The 24979-nt window shown below is 32.5% G+C and overlaps 3 protein-coding genes across 3 annotated transcripts; 1 reads left to right on the top strand and 2 right to left on the bottom strand.

The window, feature by feature from the left end:
* Positions 1-22: 22 nt before the first annotated feature.
* On the bottom strand, positions 23-4868 carry LOC116766100 (ER degradation-enhancing alpha-mannosidase-like protein 2). Its single transcript, XM_061522697.1, has 8 exons — positions 4579-4868; positions 4215-4511; positions 3837-4080; positions 3436-3586; positions 2780-2959; positions 1485-1741; positions 825-1069; positions 23-755 (listed from the first exon to the last, which is right to left on the bottom strand). The coding sequence occupies exons 1-8, from the start codon at positions 4689-4691 to the stop codon at positions 101-103; spliced, it is 2142 nt and encodes a 713-aa protein (XP_061378681.1). The 5' UTR covers positions 4692-4868; the 3' UTR covers positions 23-100.
* Positions 4869-5452: 584 nt separating this feature from the next.
* LOC116766098 (cyclin-A2-like) lies at positions 5453-10582 on the top strand. The gene is made up of 7 exons (XM_032655755.2): positions 5453-5854; positions 5921-6210; positions 6703-6910; positions 7274-7497; positions 8064-8268; positions 8593-8885; positions 9092-10582. The coding sequence occupies exons 1-7, from the start codon at positions 5708-5710 to the stop codon at positions 9198-9200; spliced, it is 1476 nt and encodes a 491-aa protein (XP_032511646.1). The 5' UTR covers positions 5453-5707; the 3' UTR covers positions 9201-10582.
* Positions 10583-12084: 1502 nt separating this feature from the next.
* On the bottom strand, positions 12085-24780 carry LOC116766099 (tumor necrosis factor receptor superfamily member wengen). Its single transcript, XM_032655756.2, has 4 exons — positions 24503-24780; positions 23387-23807; positions 18812-18928; positions 12085-12258 (listed from the first exon to the last, which is right to left on the bottom strand). Exons 1-4 carry the CDS (start codon positions 24518-24520, stop codon positions 12200-12202), a joined length of 615 nt encoding a protein of 204 aa, XP_032511647.2. The 5' UTR covers positions 24521-24780; the 3' UTR covers positions 12085-12199.
* Between the last annotated feature and the right edge of the window lie 199 nt (positions 24781-24979).

Genomic DNA, 24979 nt, shown 5'->3' on the forward strand with positions numbered 1-24979 from the left:
AAATAAATATAAAGACATTGCGTTTAACTTTATACTTTTATTTTTAAAACAACTAGTCAGACTTTCTTCATTCCTTTCACGTATGAGTTAACTATATAAATCATAGCTCCAATTGCTTCTTATTGAGGAACTCGCCGGCTAACGATATTCTTTGAAGGAACGATTGAGCTGGCGTCAGTAACAGCTCGTATTTTCCAACATCTGGATGATCTGGATACAATTTCTCTTTCCTTATTCTCTCCAGCATATGCTGCGGTTCACATTTCGACTTAGATTTCCATTCGCTGTTCAAGAAGTCCTGAATCACATTCGGTAATAACTTCAAAGCTTCCTTGGCTCTCGTTGCACTCGGCGGTTGTAACTCGCCGACTTCCTGTTGGGTCCGTGGCGACACTATATCGTCGACCTCAATGTTCTCGTTACTTGGCTCCGGAGACTCCGTCGTCGTTTTCTCGCTCTCGTTAACTTTACTGTTATTATAATAGCTGGTGATATGCTCTTTCAATATATCCCCAAGGGATTCATTTTTACTTTTTTCCCTCTCACTGCCATCTAAATTGACATAACCGGTCCTAGTCTCTGTTTTGATTGATACATTTGATGTATTTTCTTTAGTCACTTCCGTTTCCGCTTCTTGTTTAGTTACAGGAATTGTTCGATTCGTAACAGTCGTAGCGTCTATCATTGACATAAACTTAATGTTGTCCTCTTCTTCTAATAATTGATATATTCTGTGCATTTCGCTGATATTGATTCTGCAATAAAAAAAAAAAACAATGACAAATACAAATAGACTGTATAATTACGGATAAATTTGTACCTACCCTTGATTTGGTTCATGGCAACAGTGGAGCATGGAAGGGTCTATGGGGTGCGCTTCAGTGTTGAACACGTAACCGCCCATGTCGACAATACATTCGCCTTTTGCTGTGTTTATTACAGTGCCGTGGACGCCGGGGTTGTGAATGAAATTATCTGGATCGAACAATAGGTACAGATACTTGGTTGTTTCTGCCAAGAAAAACGATTCCATTCTGTCCTCTTTGCGGTGATCACGGACATCTTTAATCTGAAAGTATAAAACTTTAAAAAAATATATTATAAACGCGAAAGTTTGATCTGTGTTGATGTTTGTAGCACTGTCACGAAAAAACTGCTGAACCTCGCTGGATAGGACTTTTCTGTGATGCTTAGAGATCAGCAAAATATATAGCATAAGAAAATTCCCATCCGCTCCCCAAAGAAAAACGCATGACATTTTGTATGAATATGTCACACTATTACTCAGTTTGTAAATCTGTTTTCTCTCTGAGCCCAATTCGTAGGTCAAGAGAAGGAATTGACTAGCATAAACTAGTAATAAAATACTATAGATTTCATTTTTATCAACAATTCCATTAAAATCCTACGCCCCTACCCTAGGATATAAAATATAAGAATTAGTTTATTATCGGTTTAAATTTACTGAACATAAATTCTCATACCGAGGCATAGCCACAGGGTGTTCTGGCGCTGTGCTGTATACTCCTCAATATGTCTTCGCCCATCTGAAGCAGGATGGGGTCTCGTGTCTCACGGTACAGATACATGATAGATTCAATGAGCTCAGGTCTGAGAGGGTAACTTTCTCTGGTAGTGGACGCCTCACCCGTCCCCAGATTGTAAACCTCTGGCGTGAACCCGTACTGCTTCCACACGCCGTGATAGTTGTGAATGATACGCATAGCTGTATCACTTTCACCTGAAATTAGACAATATTATGAACCCTTACATCATCATCAGTCTATCGGAAGGAGCCTAGCCCACTGCTGGGCAACGGCATCTTCACACATGGAGAACGTTAGAGCATAAATCACCACGCTCGTTCAAGGCGGATTGGCGATTTCAAACTTCTAATTTGAAATTATAAGTCCCGGTTTCCTCACGATGTTTACCTTCACCATATATCTGTGGTGTCTTAATACTCTTTAAGAGGTTACGACTATACATATTATACATTAATTTGAGATTTATATTTTTAATAAACAATAGCAAGTGTCATTAAGTGAAATTCAAAACAATTTTTTTTTTTATATGATTAGATTTTTATTAAACGATATTGATTTATATCAATACTTTTTAATAAAATCACAGCTAGAAGACGAGAGCAGTGATTTCGCATCAAATGTATTGTATGAAAAAATGCATTTTTATTTCAATGTAGATTCATAAACATATTAGCAATTATTTAATATTATTATATAAGCTTCTTCATGTTATTTAGAACTATTTTAACATCATGCATTTCCTTAAATAAGACAACTATCATTATTGCCTGCTAGCACAGTGTGCACATCCATCGTTATTGTCCTTAATTTTTAAGGCATATCTCGGAATAATTAATTTTTAATCAGTTGAAGTTACCTAAGATTGATTTTTTGCCAAAGAACGAACACCACAATGAATGTTCCTGAACTAAAATCTAAATATACTGTTTATATCTCAGTCTGAGGTTTTTTTTCTCCGTTTATAAACTTAAAACGCAATAATCTCAAAATAAAGTCCAAAGGACATTCATCATTATTGCAGAGGACCCTTCATGTACCTTCATGTATCAGCTTAGTACTAATAAACTTAGAGTTGGAAGTGTTAACTTATGCTCGTCCAAGCACCAATATATATAGGTAATGATTATTATAATATCTGCGAGTGTTTTAATTCCAGGAGAAGCTGACAGCTGGATGAGGTCTAATAAGCTGGAAAACAGGGAACAGTTTATACTAACTAACATGCATTGTACCTGTGAGTGCCAATAATCCAGGCCAGTATGAATCCAACGACTGGTAGACTGGCAGAGTGACGTGTCCACGCAACATACTGGCCCAAACGTACCAGTCCTCTTTACGAAGATGTTTGTCTATGGCAACTCTCGCCTCCATGAACATAGACATCAGTTCTGGACGCTCCAGCAGTATAGCGCCTGGAAAATATAGTGAACTATAAACCAAAAGCAATGTTTCAAAATGTATATTATATAGGAAAATTCTTCATAACTTTCGATGGGGACTAAACAAAATGAAATTTGGGATGCATGTTAGTTAGTCATGACAGAGATTGTTTACGTACTTATAGATTTGGAATTAAATTTTTTTGTGGTGTAATAAGAGAGTCAAAATGGGCATTGATCACATCAATCACTCATAATAACAAATGTTACGGAGAAGTCTCAATGGCGACATCGTATTGTTACATCTAGTAGAGACTGACTAGCAATTAAAATATTAGTTGTATTAATATGCAATTGTATATTCTACTGCTTGATATACTCTGTGACAAATTTTGTTCAAATTTATCCATAAATACATTAAAATTAACTCATCATCATCATTACAGTTGAAAAAAATGAGGACTGAAATAAAAAAAAAAATTAATTGTGATTTAGCTCGTAATCTTTACCTTTAACCAAATATTCATAATATGAGTCCACACCGCCCCCAATGCCGGCATCCTGAGCGGTCCAACGGCCTGTCATCACATCTATATGATTACCCACAAGACCTATCATAGACTTGTGGTGATATAAGGCTTTCAGAGCATTATATGCAACCTAGAATAACACTAGTTGCTTAATTAAATAGTACCTTAAATATAAAACATATTTCTTTATATACTATAACATACATCAAAAATTTTAAAATTGGAACTTATAATTTACTATCATTACACAAAATTTGTAGCCATTAACATTTGTTTTTAATCTCAATGACTAGGGCAAGTTACTGGTTATACACAAAAATAATGCCACCTAATTCCTCATGATGTTTTCGATCATATTTCCTTAGTACTATATAAGTTACCTCCTCATATAAAGGATCACCAGTTAGTCGACTTAAAGTGCCAAACTCCACAATGAAAGTTCCGACACCAGCGGTACATGTTATACTTGTTTCGCCGGGTGGGACCCCGGATCGCAAGTTAATAGTGCCGTATGGCATTCCTGTTGTGGTATCAAAGGCAGCAATGAGCCTCTGAGCTACATCTTCGGCAAGGCGAAGTAAGGGACCATTGCAAGGCCAACCAGGTTCAAGTTTCATACCTGATCTGATGAATAAAAAAGCATTGTTAGATGAATAAAGAATCTAAGATTCTTAGATGAATAAAGAATTAACTTATTATCATTAGAATAACATGTTATGATAAAATTTTCCTCAAAAATAGTTACATTTTTAACTCACTTGTATGATAAAAGATGAGCGCTAAGTAAACCGCCAATGATCCTTATATTAGTCTCAAACACTGATACATTGATGTCAGTGTCAAAGTTCTGCTTTTCTAGAACTATATCGACCACTCTATTGAACTCTGTATAATTCCCCATGATGACGAGCATGTCCAATGCATCTATAAGGGTGAGAGAATAACTGCCCCAAGTATCCATCCCATCACAACTTAGAGGCCGTAACTCATCATATGGATATGCATATCTGAGGTAGCTGTCGTACGCATGTTGGAACATATCTCTTACTTCTTCTCTGAAATAGTATATGGTTTGATTTTACAATATTTTTATATTTATATTTCGCACACTTTATGTTTTACCTTAACTTGTAAACGTCCTCTTTACTATATTCACGTATTGTATGACATATATCGCAATTAAACGAGATTACAATAAATAACGTAAAAACAAATTTATTCATTTTTTTAAACATTAAATTATAAATAGCTATGAAAGTACTACAATCTTTTTATAATATTTGTAAGCTTAATTTTTAAATAGCATTTTCTAAATCTTAAGCAACCGGGGTAATAAATAATATATTTTTATTTTTCAGTGATTTTTCATTACACTTTCCATACTTCTACCTATCAGCACGTCATAAATAGCCACACAATTGACACTGTGAAGTTTCATTCAAACTTTTATGTCAATGTCCGATCACATATTCACTTTATAAATGTCCTTAATTCTTATCTACAGTCTTTCATTTGCAATTACTCGCTGTAAATAAAAATAACTTGAAATAACATTTCGCATTGTTAATAGTGAAAACAGCGAAAACAATTATTTTCGTTACATCTGATAAAATTATTAATACTTTACAAAAAATAATCTTGCCAAAGTTTATTTATATACGACTAAAAAAAAAACCTTAATTTTTTACATTAAATTATCAATCTTTTGTAATAAAATCGTCATCGTTATTCCAAATTTCTTATTTTAAAAATAAAATAAAATAAAGTCGATTGTAGAACAGCTTCCCTTTTAAAGTCGTTTTTAACTAAATACAATCAAAAGTATTCGTTGTTGTTTGTGGAGTTTTTTTGATTTTTTATAGTATATAATAAGTAAAATATGAAATGTATATATATATAATATATTTTATTGAACATTTAAATGAATGGTTACCGTTTCATCATAGACTTATAGATTTTGCCGCCATCATTTCATTGGATGAAATTTAAAATAACATAGAGAATAGAACGGTGTAAACTGCAACAGCTGAAACTAGTCTTAATGTCTGTTGTCCGTTGACACTGGTTAGCATTTTGAGGGTGTTTTCGATTCTTTAACTGCACATTTTTTGAAACTACTCACTTCTATTTTAAGAAAATGTGGTCCTCGTGAATTTTCTCTAACTTATTTCATCCATTGGTGGATTTCTCTGCAATTAAAAGCGCATTGTTCTGTATAAGTTACTCGTTAAGTTTGAGGAAGGATTGGACGATGGCATCATTTAGAATTCACGAGGATCAAGAAAATACTGCATTAGGATTGAGAAAAGATGCAGAAATATTCTCTGCCGCTTCACAACGTCGTGCTCTTGGCGATCTTAGTCAATTCGCTTGCAACCAAAATCGAAACATAAAAAACGTAAGTAAATGGTTTCTTATGTGCTTGTGATCGAATAGGTCTACCTGATTGTTATTTGTATTTTAGACCCTGACGAATGGACCTTGCAAAGTTCAAGATGAGAATAGAACAGTGCGCCAGATTAAAAATGAAAAAAACATTGTACCCCCTGTGGCTCAATTTCGCGCCTTCAGTGTCTACGAAGATAAACCGAAAGAAGTTGAAGTTAAAAAGCGCGAGCCCTTCAAACCTTTTGTAGCCAAGGAGATCAAAAAAGATAATTTCTTTTTAAATGCTGCAGAGAACGTCAAAGCACTTTGTGCTCAAGTGGAAAAGCAAAAGCAGGCAGAAAAAGTTAAAGAGGTTGTTACCGTCCAGTAAGTATTTGTAAAATTCTACATATTCCATTTTTATTTGTCACTGCCACAAAATTAATGGTATTGACATATTGTAAACTCCCTGTGGGGTATATTTAAAATTAGTTAAAAAAAAAAAAATACAACTTTCTTAGTAAATTTTACTTATAACCCAAGATAAACATGATTGGACATCTAGATGAAAAAAAAAACTTTTTTTGTATTTATTAGTTCTTTATTATTTGTGGTAATGATGTGTCATCCAAATGGCAATATAATTAATAAGCCTCATAGCATAGTATTTTAAGTTACTTATAAGTTATGGATTATATGTCTTTTCATTACTTGGGCAAATTTTTATAATAGTTATTTGTTGTGTTGGTATTGAAGAGTTAATCTTTAAAATGTTGGCAACATCCTTTAAGTTTTTGTTCTTTTATATTACTTTTTTTCTTTTACATGTATTTAATTACAGTATTGTAAATACTTTTTTATGTATTTCAATAATTTTAGACCTCCAAAAGAATCAAAGAAAGATGTCTATGAATCTCCAATGTCGATTGTTGACTCGAGCATCCTGTCTATGTCCATTTCACGCAATGAAAGTCAGATCATTGATGAAGAAGATGCGAATACAACGAAGGCACAGACAGATCGTGAGATGTTTTTCCATGTCGCTGAGTATAGGCAGGATATATATGATTACATGAGAGAAATCGAGGTAAGTAAAAGTGAATAGTAAACAATACAATCAAAATTTTATTATAATCATAATATTAGTATGGCAGTATTTTTCAATTAAATTTGTTTCCCATTTTTGATTGTCATATAAATGTATACTGTACTAACAAGTAGGTGTATAATATGAAGTGTTTTTTGGTGATCATTGTTAACTATTAGGAAGCCAAAAATTTTGTCATGTTTCAAAATGTATTTGACATATATTATGTTCACAGTGCAAATTATTATATTTTAACTCTTCTAAAAATGTGTAATATTATTAATGAAACATAGATTCAATATGTATACAAAACTATAACATATATCATAACAGTACAACACTATGTATATAAAATGTCTTCAGATAAAGAACCGTGCTAACCCTCGTTACATGCGCAAACAGCCAGACATAACACACAGCATGCGTTCGATCTTAGTAGATTGGTTGGTTGAAGTCTGTGATGAGTATAACCAGCAAAGCGAGACCCTTCACCTGGCCGTGTCTTATGTAGATAGATTCCTGTCTTATATGAGTGTGGTACGAACTAAGCTGCAACTCGTTGGCACAGCGGCTACTTATATAGCAGCGTGAGTTTGTAATACAATAATTACTTATGTTTGGAAATGCTTCATTTGTGCTAAATAATTTAATAGGCTAAAAAATTTTTTTCAATTGGCTTGCTGATAAATGTTCTGTGAATTTGAATAACTTTAGTATGGAGTGTAATGGAGTTTGAAATAAAAAAAAGTCCTAGAACAATGTCTAAACTAAGCTTTAAAAAATTCTAATATTGTATGGCTTTAGTTTATTTATGGTTTAAATTTATTTTGATATATATTTTTTGTTATCTATATTAATCACTTTTGTATGATTTAAGCTAGTAATCTTGACCTCATAATGACACTTACAAATTTTATTTAGGACATTTGATAAAAGTATTCAAAAGCAGCATTTGATGTTTTATAATAGACATTATATTGAGAGAATGGATTTTAGATCATTATAAATAAAATCAATTTCATTATTACCAAACAAATTGTTGGTGTAATTTTATTAAACTAAACATATCTATGATGCACATGCATTTGTGCATGATTGCATATGCATATAGTTACATAGAAGCAAGTATTTTAATCAGACCTCTGTGCAATAGGAAATATGAAGAGGTGTATCCACCGGAAGTGTCTGAATTTGTCTACATAACAGATGATACATACACCAAACGTGAAGTGTTAAGAATGGAACACTTGATACTGAAAGTTCTCTCCTTTGATCTCTCCACACCAACATCGCTGGCATTCCTGTCACACTACTGCATCTCAAATAGTATATCAAAGAAAATCTTCAATTTGGCATCCGTGAGTATTGTGATATGTATAAAAGAAATGATACTGTGTCTGTGTGATTAACAAATTGTTTCTTAAGGACAATAACACAGTAAGTAAACATTTGATTAACTGTCCAGCTTATTGCTGATAAAATACAAATGTAAGTTTATTATATGTCTATTTACTATAGTTTTATGATAAGTCAATGGAGATTAATGATAAGTTATTTAAAATTTTAGAATCTCTCATTCATTCATACAAACTATTCGTATATTTTTTTAATTGGTTCTGAAGGTGAATTTTTTTCTTATTATCTAATATGAATAATGATGTATATAAATGTTTACATTCCAGTACATTTCGGAGTTATCACTTCTGGAGGCAGAGCCCTACTTGCAATATCGAGCGTCTTTGATAGCTGCAGCTTCATTAGCCACGGCACGTCACGCGCTGATGTGTGATCACCCACATCACCACAGCCTCGATGACCCGCATTGCGCGGAGGTCACCTGGCCGGCGAGTCTCTCTCGTACGGCGGGTTATTCTCTAACCGAGCTCCAGCCGGCCATGAAGGAGCTGGGACGCACACACGCCCACGCTCCCCACCAACCCTACCGGGCTATACCAGATAAATACGGGAACAATAAGTTAGTTGTTTTCAGTAGTATAGTTAGTTATATCGCCATTTTGTTGATTAACAACGAAGAAAATATTCATTTAATCATAATAAGACATCTATTTGATTAATTATTCGCTTCAAAGATGTACTTCAAACCGTCGAAGTAATAAATAAAGAAATTAGATAAATAAGTATGGAACTAATCCAAATACATATAATAATGTTTATTTTCAGATACGACAACGTTTCCTCTATCGAAGCAAAACCACTTTTCCCCGTCTCCGAATACACGGCCCCGGCCGCCCGGCCCTCGGACAGACCGCGAGCAGATACACGTGCATGATACTAGTATTAACCCATGTATGTCCACTGAAAATGTTTTAATACCTTTTTGAAACTACCACAGACGTCTACAGAAATTTGAAGATCAACACTAGAAGCAAGTGTTTGAATTGTCAAATATGGAAAGTTTTCAAATTTTTTTTTTCTTTCATTAAATCTTTGTCTTTAATCGTAAGAATATACGTGTCATGTTGGTCAATGTCACGCATATTTGGCAACGAAGGCTATAAAATAAATTTGAATTGTATTAAATCTAAGATATTGAAAAAAAAAAGGGAATAAGTCTAATAGTTTTTATAACGTCGATTCAAATAACGGTTAAGGTTTTATATAGATTCTGCAAAATTCGATGTCCGGCGATAAAATATTTGTTATCTGTGTTTTAATGAAAGAATTCATTACATGTAGTACGTGTGTGTCGTAATTTAAAACAGCCATAATTACGGCACAGTTATATAAAAGTTTACGAGAAAAAATCTTTAAGACTGGATACATATTCTAATCATATCTCAAGTTATTATTTGGTTGCAACAAAATTTTTGATATGCTTCCATAACTGATGTTAAAATAGTGGTGTGTCATTTGTGGTTATATACTTGAAGATAAATTCCGAATCTCGTAGAAATTTTGCATTTACTAGTATTCCATTTACGAGTTTGGTTTTAAGTTTCAAGGGCATTAAATAAGGGTTGCATTTTATACAACGATATACTAAATAAGAGTTAGTTTTTACTGAACTTGTATTAAGACGTGGGACCATTATATAGTTAGATTTAAAATTAACAATCTCAGATTTGAAAAAAAAAATCCTTAGTGCCAATCTGTATGTAATGCCTCGTGTGTTGCTCTAACGACCATCAAATGTCAGTGTCATAAAGCTAACGGCGATAATTCAGTTTTGTATTTATTAAAAGCATTTCTCAAGGTCATTTATTTTTAAAACTAACGTATTTTTTCTGCCGCCTGTGTTCAAGTCAACTAAGATATCGTCTTCCGCTTTTCACACTGATCGAAGACTGCGAACCTTTATATCGCTGCTGTAGAATTAAGTAGATTGTGATTTTAGTATGGACCAATGTTCTTGGAATTGTAATTGAATATAGTTTTAAAGTATTTTAATTTCTTTTTTCTTAATTGAACGACACTGCACCCAGCGTTATTATGTGTGTGGACTTTTCAACTTAGATGATAATATAATACCAATTCTTAGCACTTATTTTCTTCGTGTTTGTTAGTAAATTATTATTTTTGATATATAAGGTACGTTTTTAATGTTGATAAGTAGTTTTTAATGTAATTTAATATAATGAAATACTTATTTTACTCCCGACTTTTCTAGTGGAGGTAAGTACCTTTATTGGTAATATATAGTATTAAAATGAATATTGTTTTATTTTTTCAAACCTTATCCTCAATAGTCACATTTGAATTGCCAAAATAAAATATTGTATTATAAGCAAAGTTAAACAGTACAAAATAGGATGAAAAGAGATTTCACACAACTCGATCTATTAATTACTAATCTGTGATTAATTCTTAAAAAGTCCCGCCAAAGTTTAGAAACAAAAGGTTTGACGTTTACATTAAGTAATTTAAATCATAGAATATAATACAGTATTGTTTTTTAGTTTTAATAAGTTTTCACTTATTAAATTTTAAGAGAATAATAAAAATTAAAACTAAGAGAATCGTGAATTTCTCCATAACCTGACATTTTAAAATTTTATTAAAATAAGTAAAGCTACATACACACTAATACTCTACCAAAGTCGTCTTATGAAATGATTTTATTGAAATAAATAGAAATATTTTGCTAGCGTTACTTATTAAGGTACGTGGAATATTGATAAAGATTTAAATTCAGTTTAGTCTAATTCATAATTCCTTGTTATTGGTTCATGCTTGCAATTATGTCATTCTCTAGTAGTTTTCATATGTGATGTAGTATGAGCATCATTTAAAATAGTTTTATTTTTTGCCGCCTCGTAAAGGAAGTGCCGCTAAATCTATTTACAGATCAACCGGCGGAAGACGCTCTTCTACGGCGGAATGTAGAGGATAACTGTGACATATTAAAATATTTTAGACAAAAAAAAAACAGTTATTCGACATATTATTACTCTAATTCTAATTATTTTACCGTCTATTTTATTACGTTATGTGCAAAAACTTTTTTCTATTACAATACTTATTATAATTTTGAGGTTACTGTGATAAGTCTGATCTAAGAATGGGTATTCAATTTTTTTTGGGTAATTTACGGGACTTCTAATAACCTGCGTTCCCAAAAAAAAAAAATATCGGAAAGGGACCGTTTTGACTTTACTAAGTCAAATTTATTTTATACGGTTGAATCAAATTGTTCTAAATTTCGAAATTAAACACATTTCTCGAAATGCTTTATCCTAACCCTCAGTTCGAAAACTATTTACCTAGCTCACAATTGAAGTAATAAGCTTAGACTCCGTTATACTAATTGTAGATTTGAAATGAGCTTTAACAAATAGGAAATTTCTTGATGGAATGTCCTATACCTACTTTGAGAATATTAATAATGTATGTGATTCGTCTACCAGCACAAGTGCAGTTAACCATTAACCTCAGTCTCATAACAAAGGGCAACCGGTTCCTTTCATACGACACTAAATGTTCTTACACGTTGCATTCTGTGAATTTTTATTGATTATAATAATTTACGTTATATAACTAGCGCCAATACAAACGGTTCCCACTTTACTTTTGGTATTTTAAAAGATAATAATTATTTATCAATCAAAAATAATTACATTACTATGCAACCGTGAATGAATGTAAAACAACAAATACCGTGTAGTTTAAAATCTTTTACGACAAAAATAAAAAAATGATCTAAGTAAAATAAACTCTTTAGTTGTAATACATATATTTCGATAAAAAAATACTTCGTAAAATTCTTGTCTATGTGATATCTTGTCTATGTGCGAGGTTGTTCTATGTTTTGTACTTGCTATTCATTTTATATCATGGTGTGTGTTTTTCTTGTGTGTAGACGTTCCCCAAACAATTCTTCGTCGCAGTGCCTGAAACAACAACATAATTATTAATATACAATTATATTTGACGTGATGAATTTTTTGTATATATTGATTTCGGTTTGTGGCGACGGTATTTGAATTTAATGAGCGTGGCGTCCATGGAATTCAAAATTACAAACAGCTGCTATTGCTATTCGCGTAACTATAAAACTTCGGAAATCAAAACTGCTGTATATTGCTGTATAGGATATAATTCGAATATAGTTATGCGGAACATAGTGGAGTTGCAAGTGCAAGTTTGCTTAGAACGTTCTTATGCGCGACGTTGTCACAAGCCCGCTTAATATTTATGCATTTAAGTTTTGTACTTTCTAGAAAGATAATATATTAAACAACTAATGTATTCCTATTTATAAAACCATTTTGTCCATAAAGGCGACGTGTTTATAAACAGAGATGGCGTGTGCAGGAACGTGCTAGCCGATATTATTTTAGTTAGGATTTCCAGGAAGTTTTCTATCTAATGGGTGCTATTTGAATATAAGTTAACCTTCAAACGGCTGTGCCGTCTGGAGTGTAAGACGAACAATTTAAAATTTACTTTACAATCAGCGACTTTGAGTCAGGGACGCTCTGCATAAACATAATAAATCATTTGTCGTCCGTCTGAGTGGAGCGAGATATTTAAAGCACTGTAAGGGGTCGCTTACAAAGTAATACTTTTCTCTCGCAATGATTGATATTCAAGGGCCGTTTATCGAACCTAGTATAGAATTGTTTTCTTTTAACTGTAATAATATTCAGCCAATTTTATGGGGTACTTAACAAAATGCTGTAGACTATACAAAATAGTAACAAAAGAACATTTTATAAATGATGAGTTTTGATACTAAATCATCAGTTCATGAAATATCAGATAAGATAATATATTCAACGCAGGTTCCCGGCGTGGTTTTCTTAGTAAGCAACAATAAACAAATTATAATCTTAATCAACACCTGACTTTATAACTGCTTCCGTTTTTTGTTTGATATTTCCTGATAAAGAAATAATTAATTATATATATATTATCTCCTGATTTTACATTTATTGACTGACTGTGAAATGAGATTATTATGTATGGCCGTCATATAATAGAAATAAAAATATAGCCAAATAACGTTCTTAAATTAATAAGGTATTTTTAAATTAAACCATTGATAAAACCTTACAATTATTATTTTGTTTCTGTGAAAAACATTTTTGGAGCTGTAATTAATTATAACCTAGTCCTAACCTTGTCAGCAAGTAATAAGTAACATTTTGTGATTGCGAACACAATCCACAAACAACAATCGAAATTGATTTTTGCGGTTATTATTTTTTTGACCATTCTAAAAGATATAAAACTTTTTACCACCGCATATACAACGATTCTTGTTTCAGTGATATAATACAGATAATATATGATCATAGTTTTGTATCTATAATCGTGTTCTCAACACCTACTTATTGATCTGCAGTACAAAGGTACGTGCTCGGGGATACAATGAGTATTTTTATGCACTAGTCGTTCTAGCTGTTGCAATAACGTAAGAGACCACCGCCATTTTATTCATATTATTAGTATTACGCTATGTCTACACACAGCTATTTGATTTTGAAACTACTATACACTATGACTTTCTCAAAATTCTCAAAATAATGTTCCAGAATTATATTATATATTCGACAATAATATGTGTGGTGTTTTTAGTCGTTAATAATGTTTTAATGTTGAAAGAATACACCAAGTTTAACATTCTATTTCTGGACGTTACGAAGTGGTAAATAATTCTGAACATGATTCGAACATTTTGGTTGTGATCGATAAGTATTGATTTTCAATTACCGACGATAGCTATAAGTATATAACTTCCGCACCCCGGAAAGGAAAGGAAATTCACAACTCAATAATTCTGCACACGGCAACCAGCGAATCGGTTTCTCAAGCAACCAGGGGTACGGTTTAGAAACGAAGCGCTCATTTGTAAGATGCTTGTTTGATTTTAAATTAGTTATATTAAAATTCTCATCTCGTCCAACAACAGCTTGACGCCCAAGAAGTTTATATTTTTAAGGTCGTTAAATAACACGGTGTATATAATAATTGCACTCGAACGTTTATTCGGAACATGATTTTAGTGAGGTGCGTCGTTTACAACAGCTGTTATCGTAAATCGCTGTTTATGAAGTGCGTCAATGCTCCGCGTTTATGATTGATCGCCAATAAACAGTTGAGATTGGATGAAGTCTATTATTGACTCCGTAAACATCTTGAAGGGAAGCTCTCTGGTCGTTTCCTGGCGAGTGAAATTGGGCTCGCCATGAATAGTGACGCACGTTACCTCTACTTCCCTTCGTTTTTCTATGAGTTTTTATAGAATTTTTATTTCATCACAAAAAATCCAAAATCTGCTATGGTCTGTCAAGTATTATAATTTTTATTTCCTTTTGCGGTGAATTTCAATTGTGAATTTTTGTTTGAAAAAATTTAAATTTCAATAATCTGTAAAGAATGAAAGTAATAGTAAAAAATTTGATAGGGCCATTAAATTAGATGATTCGTGTCGCAATGTCGATTAAAGTAAAAAATCGAAAGCTATAAAATTTTACATTAAATTCAAACGTATTAAAGCCTAATAGTAAATTCGTTGACATAATGTGTTTGTGAACCACGATCACGATTTAACGTGACTGATTTTAATATATTATGATTGCACCCTTAATACCCCAACACGTTTAACATTCATTCTAACATAAATTTTCTTGCAGTAATGTATTTTGTTAACAATTTTCTAACGATTCCTAACGTCAAATTATGATTCAGTATTCTGAATATGATACATATGGAATAAGATTGACAGTTCTCGAACATAAATCGTCGGCAAAAAGAACATATTCAGAGATTAATGAATAGTCTTAAATATATTATGAATTTAGTTACGGTCTGGATCCGTGGTAAAGCTACAGTGATTATAATCTATATAATCCATATTAAAAACGTTACCACCATTGAGTTACATAAAAAATGTGTCTGTAATAGTAGTATGAACGTGACGATACGCCTAAATCAATCCTTCACGGTTGCATGAGAGCGACGCGCGCTCGAGTCTACCTTAAGTCGAACCCCGAGGCCGCGGGAACATCGTGATGAATAATAAATGAGAGTTCAATGATTCTCTTGTTCAGTTTATTTCTTGGGATCAAAACTCTAATCGCCTACCGCAGGTACGTCTGCGCCATTATTTTATCCTGGGGTCGTATTATTTTCTACATTTAAATTATAAATTAGATTTTATAATTAGTTTTTGAAAAAGTAGAATAGTACGAATTTTGATTGGGATACCAAAACTTTGGTGGTGAAATAATTGAGATACAGTACCAACAATTTGCTTAGCACTGTCTCCAACTCAATTATGCAGTCGGGTTTCATGATACCACTAAAAATGTCACCAATTGGTCGGTTTATTCTTTTATTTCTAATTGAAAAAACAACAATCCTTTTCTGTGTTTGAAGATTATTTACAACACGAGCTTTATCATACCTTTATTTTTTTTTAAATTTCGATTTAGAACTTTTAATATGAGTATGAGTATACAATAGGTTTGTAAGAACAAAGTATTAAATACTTTGTTTACAATTTTGTCTTGTAATATTTGTAGATCTATCTACCCAGTTATGTCACCGCTGTAAAGACAAACTCAACCGACAACATTACTCTGCCTCTAACCACAACATGCATCATGACACTACCCATGAGAGTTTCCACTTTTTCATAAAAACCTACGTTGATACGAAGGTATTTAAATGAAATACTTCAAATAATCCGTCTGTAGTGTGACGACACAAACTTTTACTAAGGATACTCTTAAATATATAATCAGACGTTGAGATAATCGTAAATTAGTTGTCATATCTTTTAATTGTCTGAAAAAATATTTCTTGAATTAACAAATAAAAAGTAATTCTTAATAGTAATTATACAGCTTTTAGAGGTGTTTATCATATTAAGTTTTCAACTGAAACTGTATTTAATTTTAACAAAAGAACATCATAAGCTCTTTCATCATGACGGAATGTTTACAATAATTCTAGGAAATATGTTTTGCGGAGCGCCTGCTATACATTCGTCGGCATGTCTTGTTTATTTCAACAATAATATTATAATTTGATCTAGTTTTTTATATGAAACAGATTAATTATGAACTAAATATAAGTTTAAATTTGGAACAAAATCTACAAGCGTCGATCTAATCTCAATATATTGTGTATTATAGTTAACAGAAGAATACACGAGTGCTTTAACTATTATTATCCTAATATGAAGATCTCTATTACTTTATTAGACATTGTTCCGCTCGAACCCACACTTGGTACTTATATTAACATGTGATAGATTGAACTACTGTTTATAGTTTAGATGAAGAGTCATAGAAATGTTAAATGCCTTCTCAGTACCCTCAACCCATCTACTTCAATAATATGTTTGAATAAAAGATAAAAGAGCTATGGTACTATGGTCATCGGACGTCATATATGAAATCAGTTCAATAAACCAATAAATCGATGAAGAATGTTTATATATATTTAATGATTGTCAAAATATAAGCAGGAAGTGAGAGGCTTCCCGGCGGCTAGTGAAAACCTAAGGGCGGAAGCGGCGTGGTTACGCTTGAATTATAAATTACAAGTAATACGCACGTGTGTTCTGTTTTGTTGCTGTGTGAGCTATGGTTTATATGAATTTCTATTACATTTGATTTTTTTTTATTTTTTATTAAAAAGGTCGACGTCTTTGCGCGGCGAAAATTTGACATTAATAACATTTTTTGTTGATGTTCGAAATTTAATTGGTTTTTAGATTTTGCTTATCATGCTTACAAGATTTTTCGGGCAATTAATTATATTTAAATTATTTTTAACAAAAACCATTGCTATTAATATACATTTTGTATGAATTTTAACAAGATAAGAAGAAGCATGAGCGTTGTTACAATTCACAAGACGATTTTTATTTTTACATCGTAATCTTGAATTTAATTTTTTTGTAATGTGTAAATTTCCCTCCTCTTCAATAAGACTATTCTTTAACTGGCAATACTGTAAGCAAATCTCCTTTGACTAACATATTTAATAAAACATGTTTAGTAAAAATAAAACATAGTTCATATGTCCGAATACAATAGACGATTTGCCTGCAGCCGCTGCATTTTAATGGATTTTTTAAGTTTTTATTAATAAGAATTCTCATCTCGTTAAAACAGTAGCGGCTATTGAAATGCTCTTATAATACGTAAACTGCAATACATTTCTGTAACCTCTAAATTAATTTAATATCAATTTTTTTTTTGTCATTTTATTTGCACTTTCTCATCAACAAAACATACAAATTCCATGCGACATAATTAAAAACTATTGTTTTTATTTTTATGGTCATTATTAAATCAAAATTCAATTACAAAAGTTTGTTTAATTAAACAACATTAAGGATAACTCGAACTACGTTTAGAGTGAGATTTAAATATTATATATTTAAATGGCCTACACTATGGCCGATCAACATCCAATGTCTATGGCCGATCAACATCCAATGCAATAAAGACTGAAATTCTTCCATAGTCTCATCCCTCAATGTTAAAATGATTGATATTCACCTTTTATTGTCCTACAACCCCATGTATACATGGTACAATGTGACCCCGGTCCTCGTCTAACCATTGGCGAGCCAGTATTCACCCACGCTTGTTTATTTTGGAGCGTTTAACTGGATACAATTACTGGCATGCCGCCAGTATCTCGCCGACCTGACGCTTGCCTCTAACGAGTAACGGGTTAGGGAACACCCGTTTAGGAATTATTTTCTTTTATTATATCCATATGTTTATCGTTTTTACTCTAAGCGTACGTTGCTGTGCTATTTTAAGAAAACCGCTCGCTGGATATTTAATTTTTTTTATATAAGCGCTCGCTTTTTGGTTTGCCTGGTTGGTGTTAAAAATTGTTTTGAAACCAATGACTCGATCTCAAAATTTGTGTGGGTCAAAGTTAATTTACTCTTACCTCTGAGATTTCCAAATATTTATCTGGACAATAATATATATATATATATATATATATATATATATATATATATATATATATATATATATATGGGTATTAAATAGTTTTTGCTTTCCAAGTACGATATCTTGTTATATAAAAACTTATTTAAGTATATACCTATTACTGAGATAGTGAAATTGAAAAAAAATGATGTCCTTGATATAAAGAAGTAGTAATAACATTTTACCAATTGCAGAGGTTTTTAGTTATTTTTTGAATTGTAAAACAGAAATCAAAATAGCATCTTTAAAAAATAAAATCGTATGAAGGAATTATACTGTTATTAAATTTCTTGTATAATTACTTTTCATTTAAATGATATTTAAACTATTTTATTATTTTCTCAATCAATCCACTAGTCATTGTAGTCTATTATTGTACTATAACTAGTAATTCGTTTTTGACAATTTTATTTGGGAATGTTCGTCTGTAAGTTGTGCGGCCATGTTATTGTTTGCAAACATGTTATCTTACCCATTAAAGCTTCTTTGGCGACGTGTATGTTGCAGTAGATGTGTCCGGATGGTATGGGCTCACCGGGAGACTCGCCAGCCTCCACAAGCTTCAGCTTGGCTGATAGATCTTGTACGTCTAAAATGTATTAAATATATATATATTATATTTATATATAAAAGATATTATATTACACATACCACACGAAAGGAACGGGATTATTAATTGCTAAACTTTTTTCCTTTTTTAGAATGCTAATCACATCAAAGTATGTCCTGCGTCACACCAATTAACCTCGTATTATCTACGTACATGAAACGGGTTTTGGGCCCTTTATTATTCCTCTAGCATAAATGTTGTAAAACGTTTGTCCTTATATTCGAAGATTTAGATTCAAGTCACAATAGAAAGGCAATAAAGTGAAAGTTTTGCGATAGATTCTGAATTGAGTTACAATAGTATTATAATTAGGTTAATCGATGAGTCGCTGTTATTTAAATGAAATCGTTTTTATATTAAATGATAAAGTACCTACTGTGATACAATACATTTAAAAGTACTTCTCAAGAATTGGTATCTAAAACGAAGTTCAGATCTTGTTGCAAGATTATTATTCAATAGTTTATTAGTGTTATACCAACATCAATGCATCCTTGGATATGTCTAATAAGACCAGTCCTGTTAATTAACGCAGTAAACTATGGGGTCATTGTTTCTGTATTTACTCGTACTAATAAAACAACGGTAATCAGTCTGTTCGCCATTGAATGTAGCTACTGGTTTTGGTATAAGCGAATGCAAACAAAAAACACCGTTAGCTATTGTTGTATGGTGATCGGGCGCAGGTCAAAATTAGTAGTGCACATGTTCAAACAAACTTCCATTGTTTACTCGGGTTGCGCCGGCGCATAGGGTGTGCCCTCTCCAGGTGCCTGTCCGGGATTTCGTGATCCCGAATCCTATTTGGTCTAAAATATGATGTTTGATATTTATTTTACACTAATTATGTATTCATTTTCTAAATCTACTAGAAATCTGAATATCTGAATTTAATTTTATGTAAGCGGTAGGTTTTATTTTTATTTTTCATCCTCCTTAAGTCTTAAGCCAGCTGTAGTGACGGATCCCGTTGTTGCCGTCTGTCGTTCCCATCCCTATTTCAGGGAGCGTCGAACGTGGATTTACGATGTGGTACGCACTCCGTTGGGCGTGGGCTAGTCTAAACGAACTTGTTCCAAGACCGGCGCCGCGGTGGGCGTTGGAACAATATAACCAAAACCCACTCCAAACTTTTATCGTTTGTTTCTTTTAGCCGGTCAATCATTATAAATTTTTCTTCAATGTTATTTGTATGTTAGAGTCCAGACATATTTATTACTTTATAATTCTCATTTGAATAAGTAGTCGGGAATATGATAAGTTGGGAAAGGATTTTGTTAAGCTTCTTTATTTAATTTTTTTTTTTTGATATGAAAACAGTGTTGTGAATTTTAAACATTTAGTAATAACGTGAGGAATTTCGTTTACGATGTACCAATGTGGAATATAAAATAAGACCGCCTCGGATTGAGAGCGAGTATACATACTTCACTTAAATAGTGCAATTATTTGGGTTAACTGCATTTTTTTCAGTTTAGATATTTAGTGCATTTTTAACATCTTTGAAAAAAATTTCTAGACATCCCAGAAAACTCGAAAATTAAAAACCATACGAAATCTTTCTTTGATAAACTGCATTTAAAACCATCGACAGTCGATGTCTTCTTTCAACTTATGCTTGGATTATTGATATTATGATTGTGGTTAAGCGTCTGTAATGAAACTGGGGGGTCATGTCGTATATAATATATAGACTTTAAAAAGATAATTCGCTTATAAATCTTGTTATACTGAAAATGTTCAAGTACCCGTCGGTCGTTAAAAATGAACTGCACCTCGGCTCCGCGACGTCTCAACTAGCGATAAATTATTTACTGCCCATAAATTTTAATACATAAAACGCACTTAAGCGCATTGTAAATCTAAAATAATAGATGGATATATAGATGTTAGAATATAGTTTCATTATATGGGAGATCGTAAATAAATTACAACTTACACAGCGAAGTTCATTTATTTAGAGAACTTTTGTTGAAATTAAAATTCAAATTAATTTTGTTATTTTTGTACGATGTTGTGAAATAGTATGATTGATTTATATTTATAGAAATATTAAACGCAAGTTAATATGCAAGACAAACAAGTTGACATAACTGCATGTCCCGAAACGGGCGTAACACATAACAACGCCATCTTAATAGTTAATCTCTTGACATTCATTATGTGTTTCATCACATGCGTGCAGATGTACGGCCTTATAGACCGAGACTACGCTGAGCGGAATTTTTACACAGTTTTATTTTCTGTTTTATATATATATACATACTTTTTACTGACAGCCAACGTTTTTATGTAATGTTATGTCATCATATAATATGTAATATGTAACCCTAAAAAAACGTTCTATATTCAAATCAGTTTAAAAAATGACTAAAAACATAGGACTAAGAACCCAAAACTTCTTTAACTACGATTATTTTACAATGTGAATACCTAAATATGGTATGTATCGTCTGCATTCCTTAGAATGTCCATTTTTAAAAGTCGTATTAGCTTTTATTTACTTTGAGTTGCGATGCCATCGACCATGGAGGTCGAATATCAAAACAGTCCTGAATAAATAAACTCTTCATGTGTATTCGGATTAAGTATTATTGGATTATATGTTTTGGGTGTAGGATAATATTTAGTTTTAACGTTATTCGCTTTAAAAAAAATTTTACCTTATTATTTTCACAATAAAGTTCGTTAATTAAAATCGAAGAAGTTATGAACGATATTCTCCGTGGAAACTCATGAAATTTTTACTAGCAAAATAATATTATTAAGTGCCTACATCATACTTTTGAGTAAGGCAGTAACGTAAAAAATATATATTTTCATATACATAAGCCGGATTTATCGTGGAACTGTGCCAAATTGAAATAATGCCAGAATTCTGCTTATTTTCTAATAATTTCATTGCCCTATAAAAATTAAAAGTATAGAAGGATTTTTTTTCAATATTTCGGGAATCCATCTGATGGTTTACTAATAAAACGCAAATAAAGAGATCAAGACCGGAAAATGTAAACAAATAGATTTTTACATTTGATTGAAAATAAAAAACAAACAATAATCAATAGCTAAAATAGATTGGAAGTGGCATAAATGGGTGACTTGCTAGGAGGGGCACTATATTCTTCCGAACAAGTATAACGGTTTTACCTGACCCTACTCTTCCTACCAATAATTACACATCAGAAAGACGCCGTGGCTCTAGGAAGTATAGCAGTTTGCTGTAAACTAACGTCCCCGGTATGCCTGAGTCCATCAGCTTTAGAGTGACGAATAACACAAGAGTTTAAGCCAGAGCCCAAGTGTATCAGATATCCCTCTTGGTAGATCCTGTTGTTCACAGCTTTTCTTTCAAAATTTTCATTGAATGTGGCGATATGTGACCTGCAGCTACTAAGTATAACTTTACATCATTTTGAACACTTATCACTTCATCGGCTAAACATTAATTTATAACTAAATACAAAAAGATAATCTACAGCAATACAAATTATCACACACAACTCTTACAAGTTTCAGATCATCGCTAGGCTTGTTATCAGTCCGTTTTTGTGGCAATTTATTTTTTGAAGTAAGAGGTTTCTATATATAAGTTATAGACATTTAAACTTTTAAACTCGGCCGACCAATTAATTCGCTATTAGGTGTTATACTAAAGATGCTTGACACTGAGACTGTTTGTGTGACCAGGGCACATTTTCAGTAGTAAGTCAACGCCGCAAAGGTACCTCGGAGAGGAGAAGGGAAACTACCTCCTCTACTCATCTGCTCTGTCGGGGGAGACCGGTTAGACAGAGGCATGCCGGAGACTATGCCCGCCGCCTCCTTATCTTGTCTTTTTGTCACGCAATTAATACTTACATCACAAAATATGTTTATTGCTATAGATTCACATTAAGGAGAAATACATATATACTGTAAAACATTTTTTACGGCTTATTAGTCTTTAGTTCTTGGAGGACCGGCAAGAGATTAGATTTCAGATCTCTGTTGTTAGCAAAATACTTTTTAACAAGTGCAATCGCAATGAAGACCTCTTTTATTTATTTTTAAAGTTTTAGATAGAATAGAATAAAGTGAAGGATAGAAGTTTAATGAGACCTGGAAATTATAGAACAAGAACACTGCAAGAGATCGCGATTGAGTCCCTCTGGGTTAACGGAACAGTATTTCGTGGGTGGCTAGCTCATTAAGTGGTCCTGTTGCAGACTGAAGGAGACTAGCGAAACACCCAACTTCAGATCCGACCTGTCAGAGTCAAGTACCCCACACAACAAAAATCTTGCCGTATCATACTATTCTCAAATTTCCAAGCGACTGTTAAAACCCATCCTCCATATGGCTTTATCAGAGGAGTACAAATATATAATATGTAGTTCGAAAACCGAAATTATTCCGTTTGTATCTTATCTCTTGTAATATTGTCATAGTATACCATACCTGACTTGAGAGCCTGTTTGAGCACGCGCCACTGCTTCGCGTGATACAGCGATAACGTCAGGACAACAGCAAAGAACACAACACAACCACTAACAGCCAACGTCAACGTCGAAGTTTGAATATCCCACGTGTCATCACTCACATCACTGTAATCACCAGTCACGTCACTGTAATCGTAATACTCGTAATCCGTGTCATTGTCTGTACTGAAAGGCCATATGCGGACTTCATATAGAGGCTGGCAGATAGTGTCCCTGTGCGGTTCACAGGGATATCGGACGGCGAGGCGACGAGGGTCGCAGCGGGTACACGGCAGGCAGAGACCTTTCTGACGATGCCACCATGTTCGACCACGCTCGCAGACGCCCAGCGCTACGGGCAACATTAACGCGAGCAGCCACAGGGATAAAACTCGCATCACCTGAATCAAAAGTATACATCGACTTCTACTAACTGTTACAAAATTCTGTTTCTCAGTATGCTTAGTCCAAGTTTACATCGTGATACTACATAAGAAGCGTCTCTCGTTTCTCATTTAATAACGTATGTTAACACTGTAATGTGCGAAGACTTCGAATAAAAACTGCTAACGCTAACTATTAGTGTGACGATCACAAGTTAGACTAAGCGTACAAATTAGTTGTTAATGAACCTAATCGCACCAAACTTTTTTAATATTTTTTTATGATTCAAATATGTGTATTAAATTGTGTGTGTGTATAAAAATAAACATTTAAAAGATATGCAGAAACTTATTATATATTAAAAAAAGCTAAATACCTCATTTTATTTGTTGCCATTGTTATTTTTTTTTATATAAACTTTAATAACAACCTGATAAAAAGAACTGAAATATTTAATTTATCTTATTTAGTAAAATGTGCAATAATATCTGATTAACGAGAAGTCATTTCGAAAACATTACATTTAAAATTCTTACAGCTCTTTACCTAGGATTTATCTTTAACTCATAGACTTCTTAGAACAGAACGGGAGACCTATTTAAAAGAACGTTGTTTGAATTCAATCAATAAAATCTACTTTTATTGTTATGGATAAAATCGACGATGAAAAGTTTAATATATAACTATAATTAAAAAATAATTATTTACTCACCTCAATGCTCAGAATCATGTAGATATTCTAAGTTTCCACATCTCTAAAATTATTGATAATAATTAAAACTTTCACTAATACATCACATCTTTTGATAATATTTCGCTAAAAATAAATAAAATTTGATTTATTTAATCAACTTATGCAATTATATAAAACTAAACATTCTGTGCATATGATTATCTTAAGTTATTGTTACATAAATTGTATAAATGCGTTCGGTGACACTATGCGCACGACCCTACTAAGAGGCGCTCGGTAAATTACTGAACGTTGAATCGAATGCGCGGGCTCACGATTATTAGTTCCAGACTTTAAGTTTGAATTGGATTTCTCATTTCATAATCATTCAACTGCGAAGGTAAACTGTAATTATTATTTTTTAGTTTTTATGTATTTTTGTCAAAATAGCACATCGTTAGATAATATATTTAAAAATATCATATTTAAATAATTTTCGTTTCTTCAAAGTGAACC

The sequence above is a fragment of the Danaus plexippus genome, chromosome 15, assembly GCF_018135715.1.
Source record: "Danaus plexippus chromosome 15, MEX_DaPlex, whole genome shotgun sequence".
In the NCBI taxonomy this organism is placed as follows: Eukaryota; Metazoa; Arthropoda; class Insecta; order Lepidoptera; family Nymphalidae; genus Danaus; species Danaus plexippus.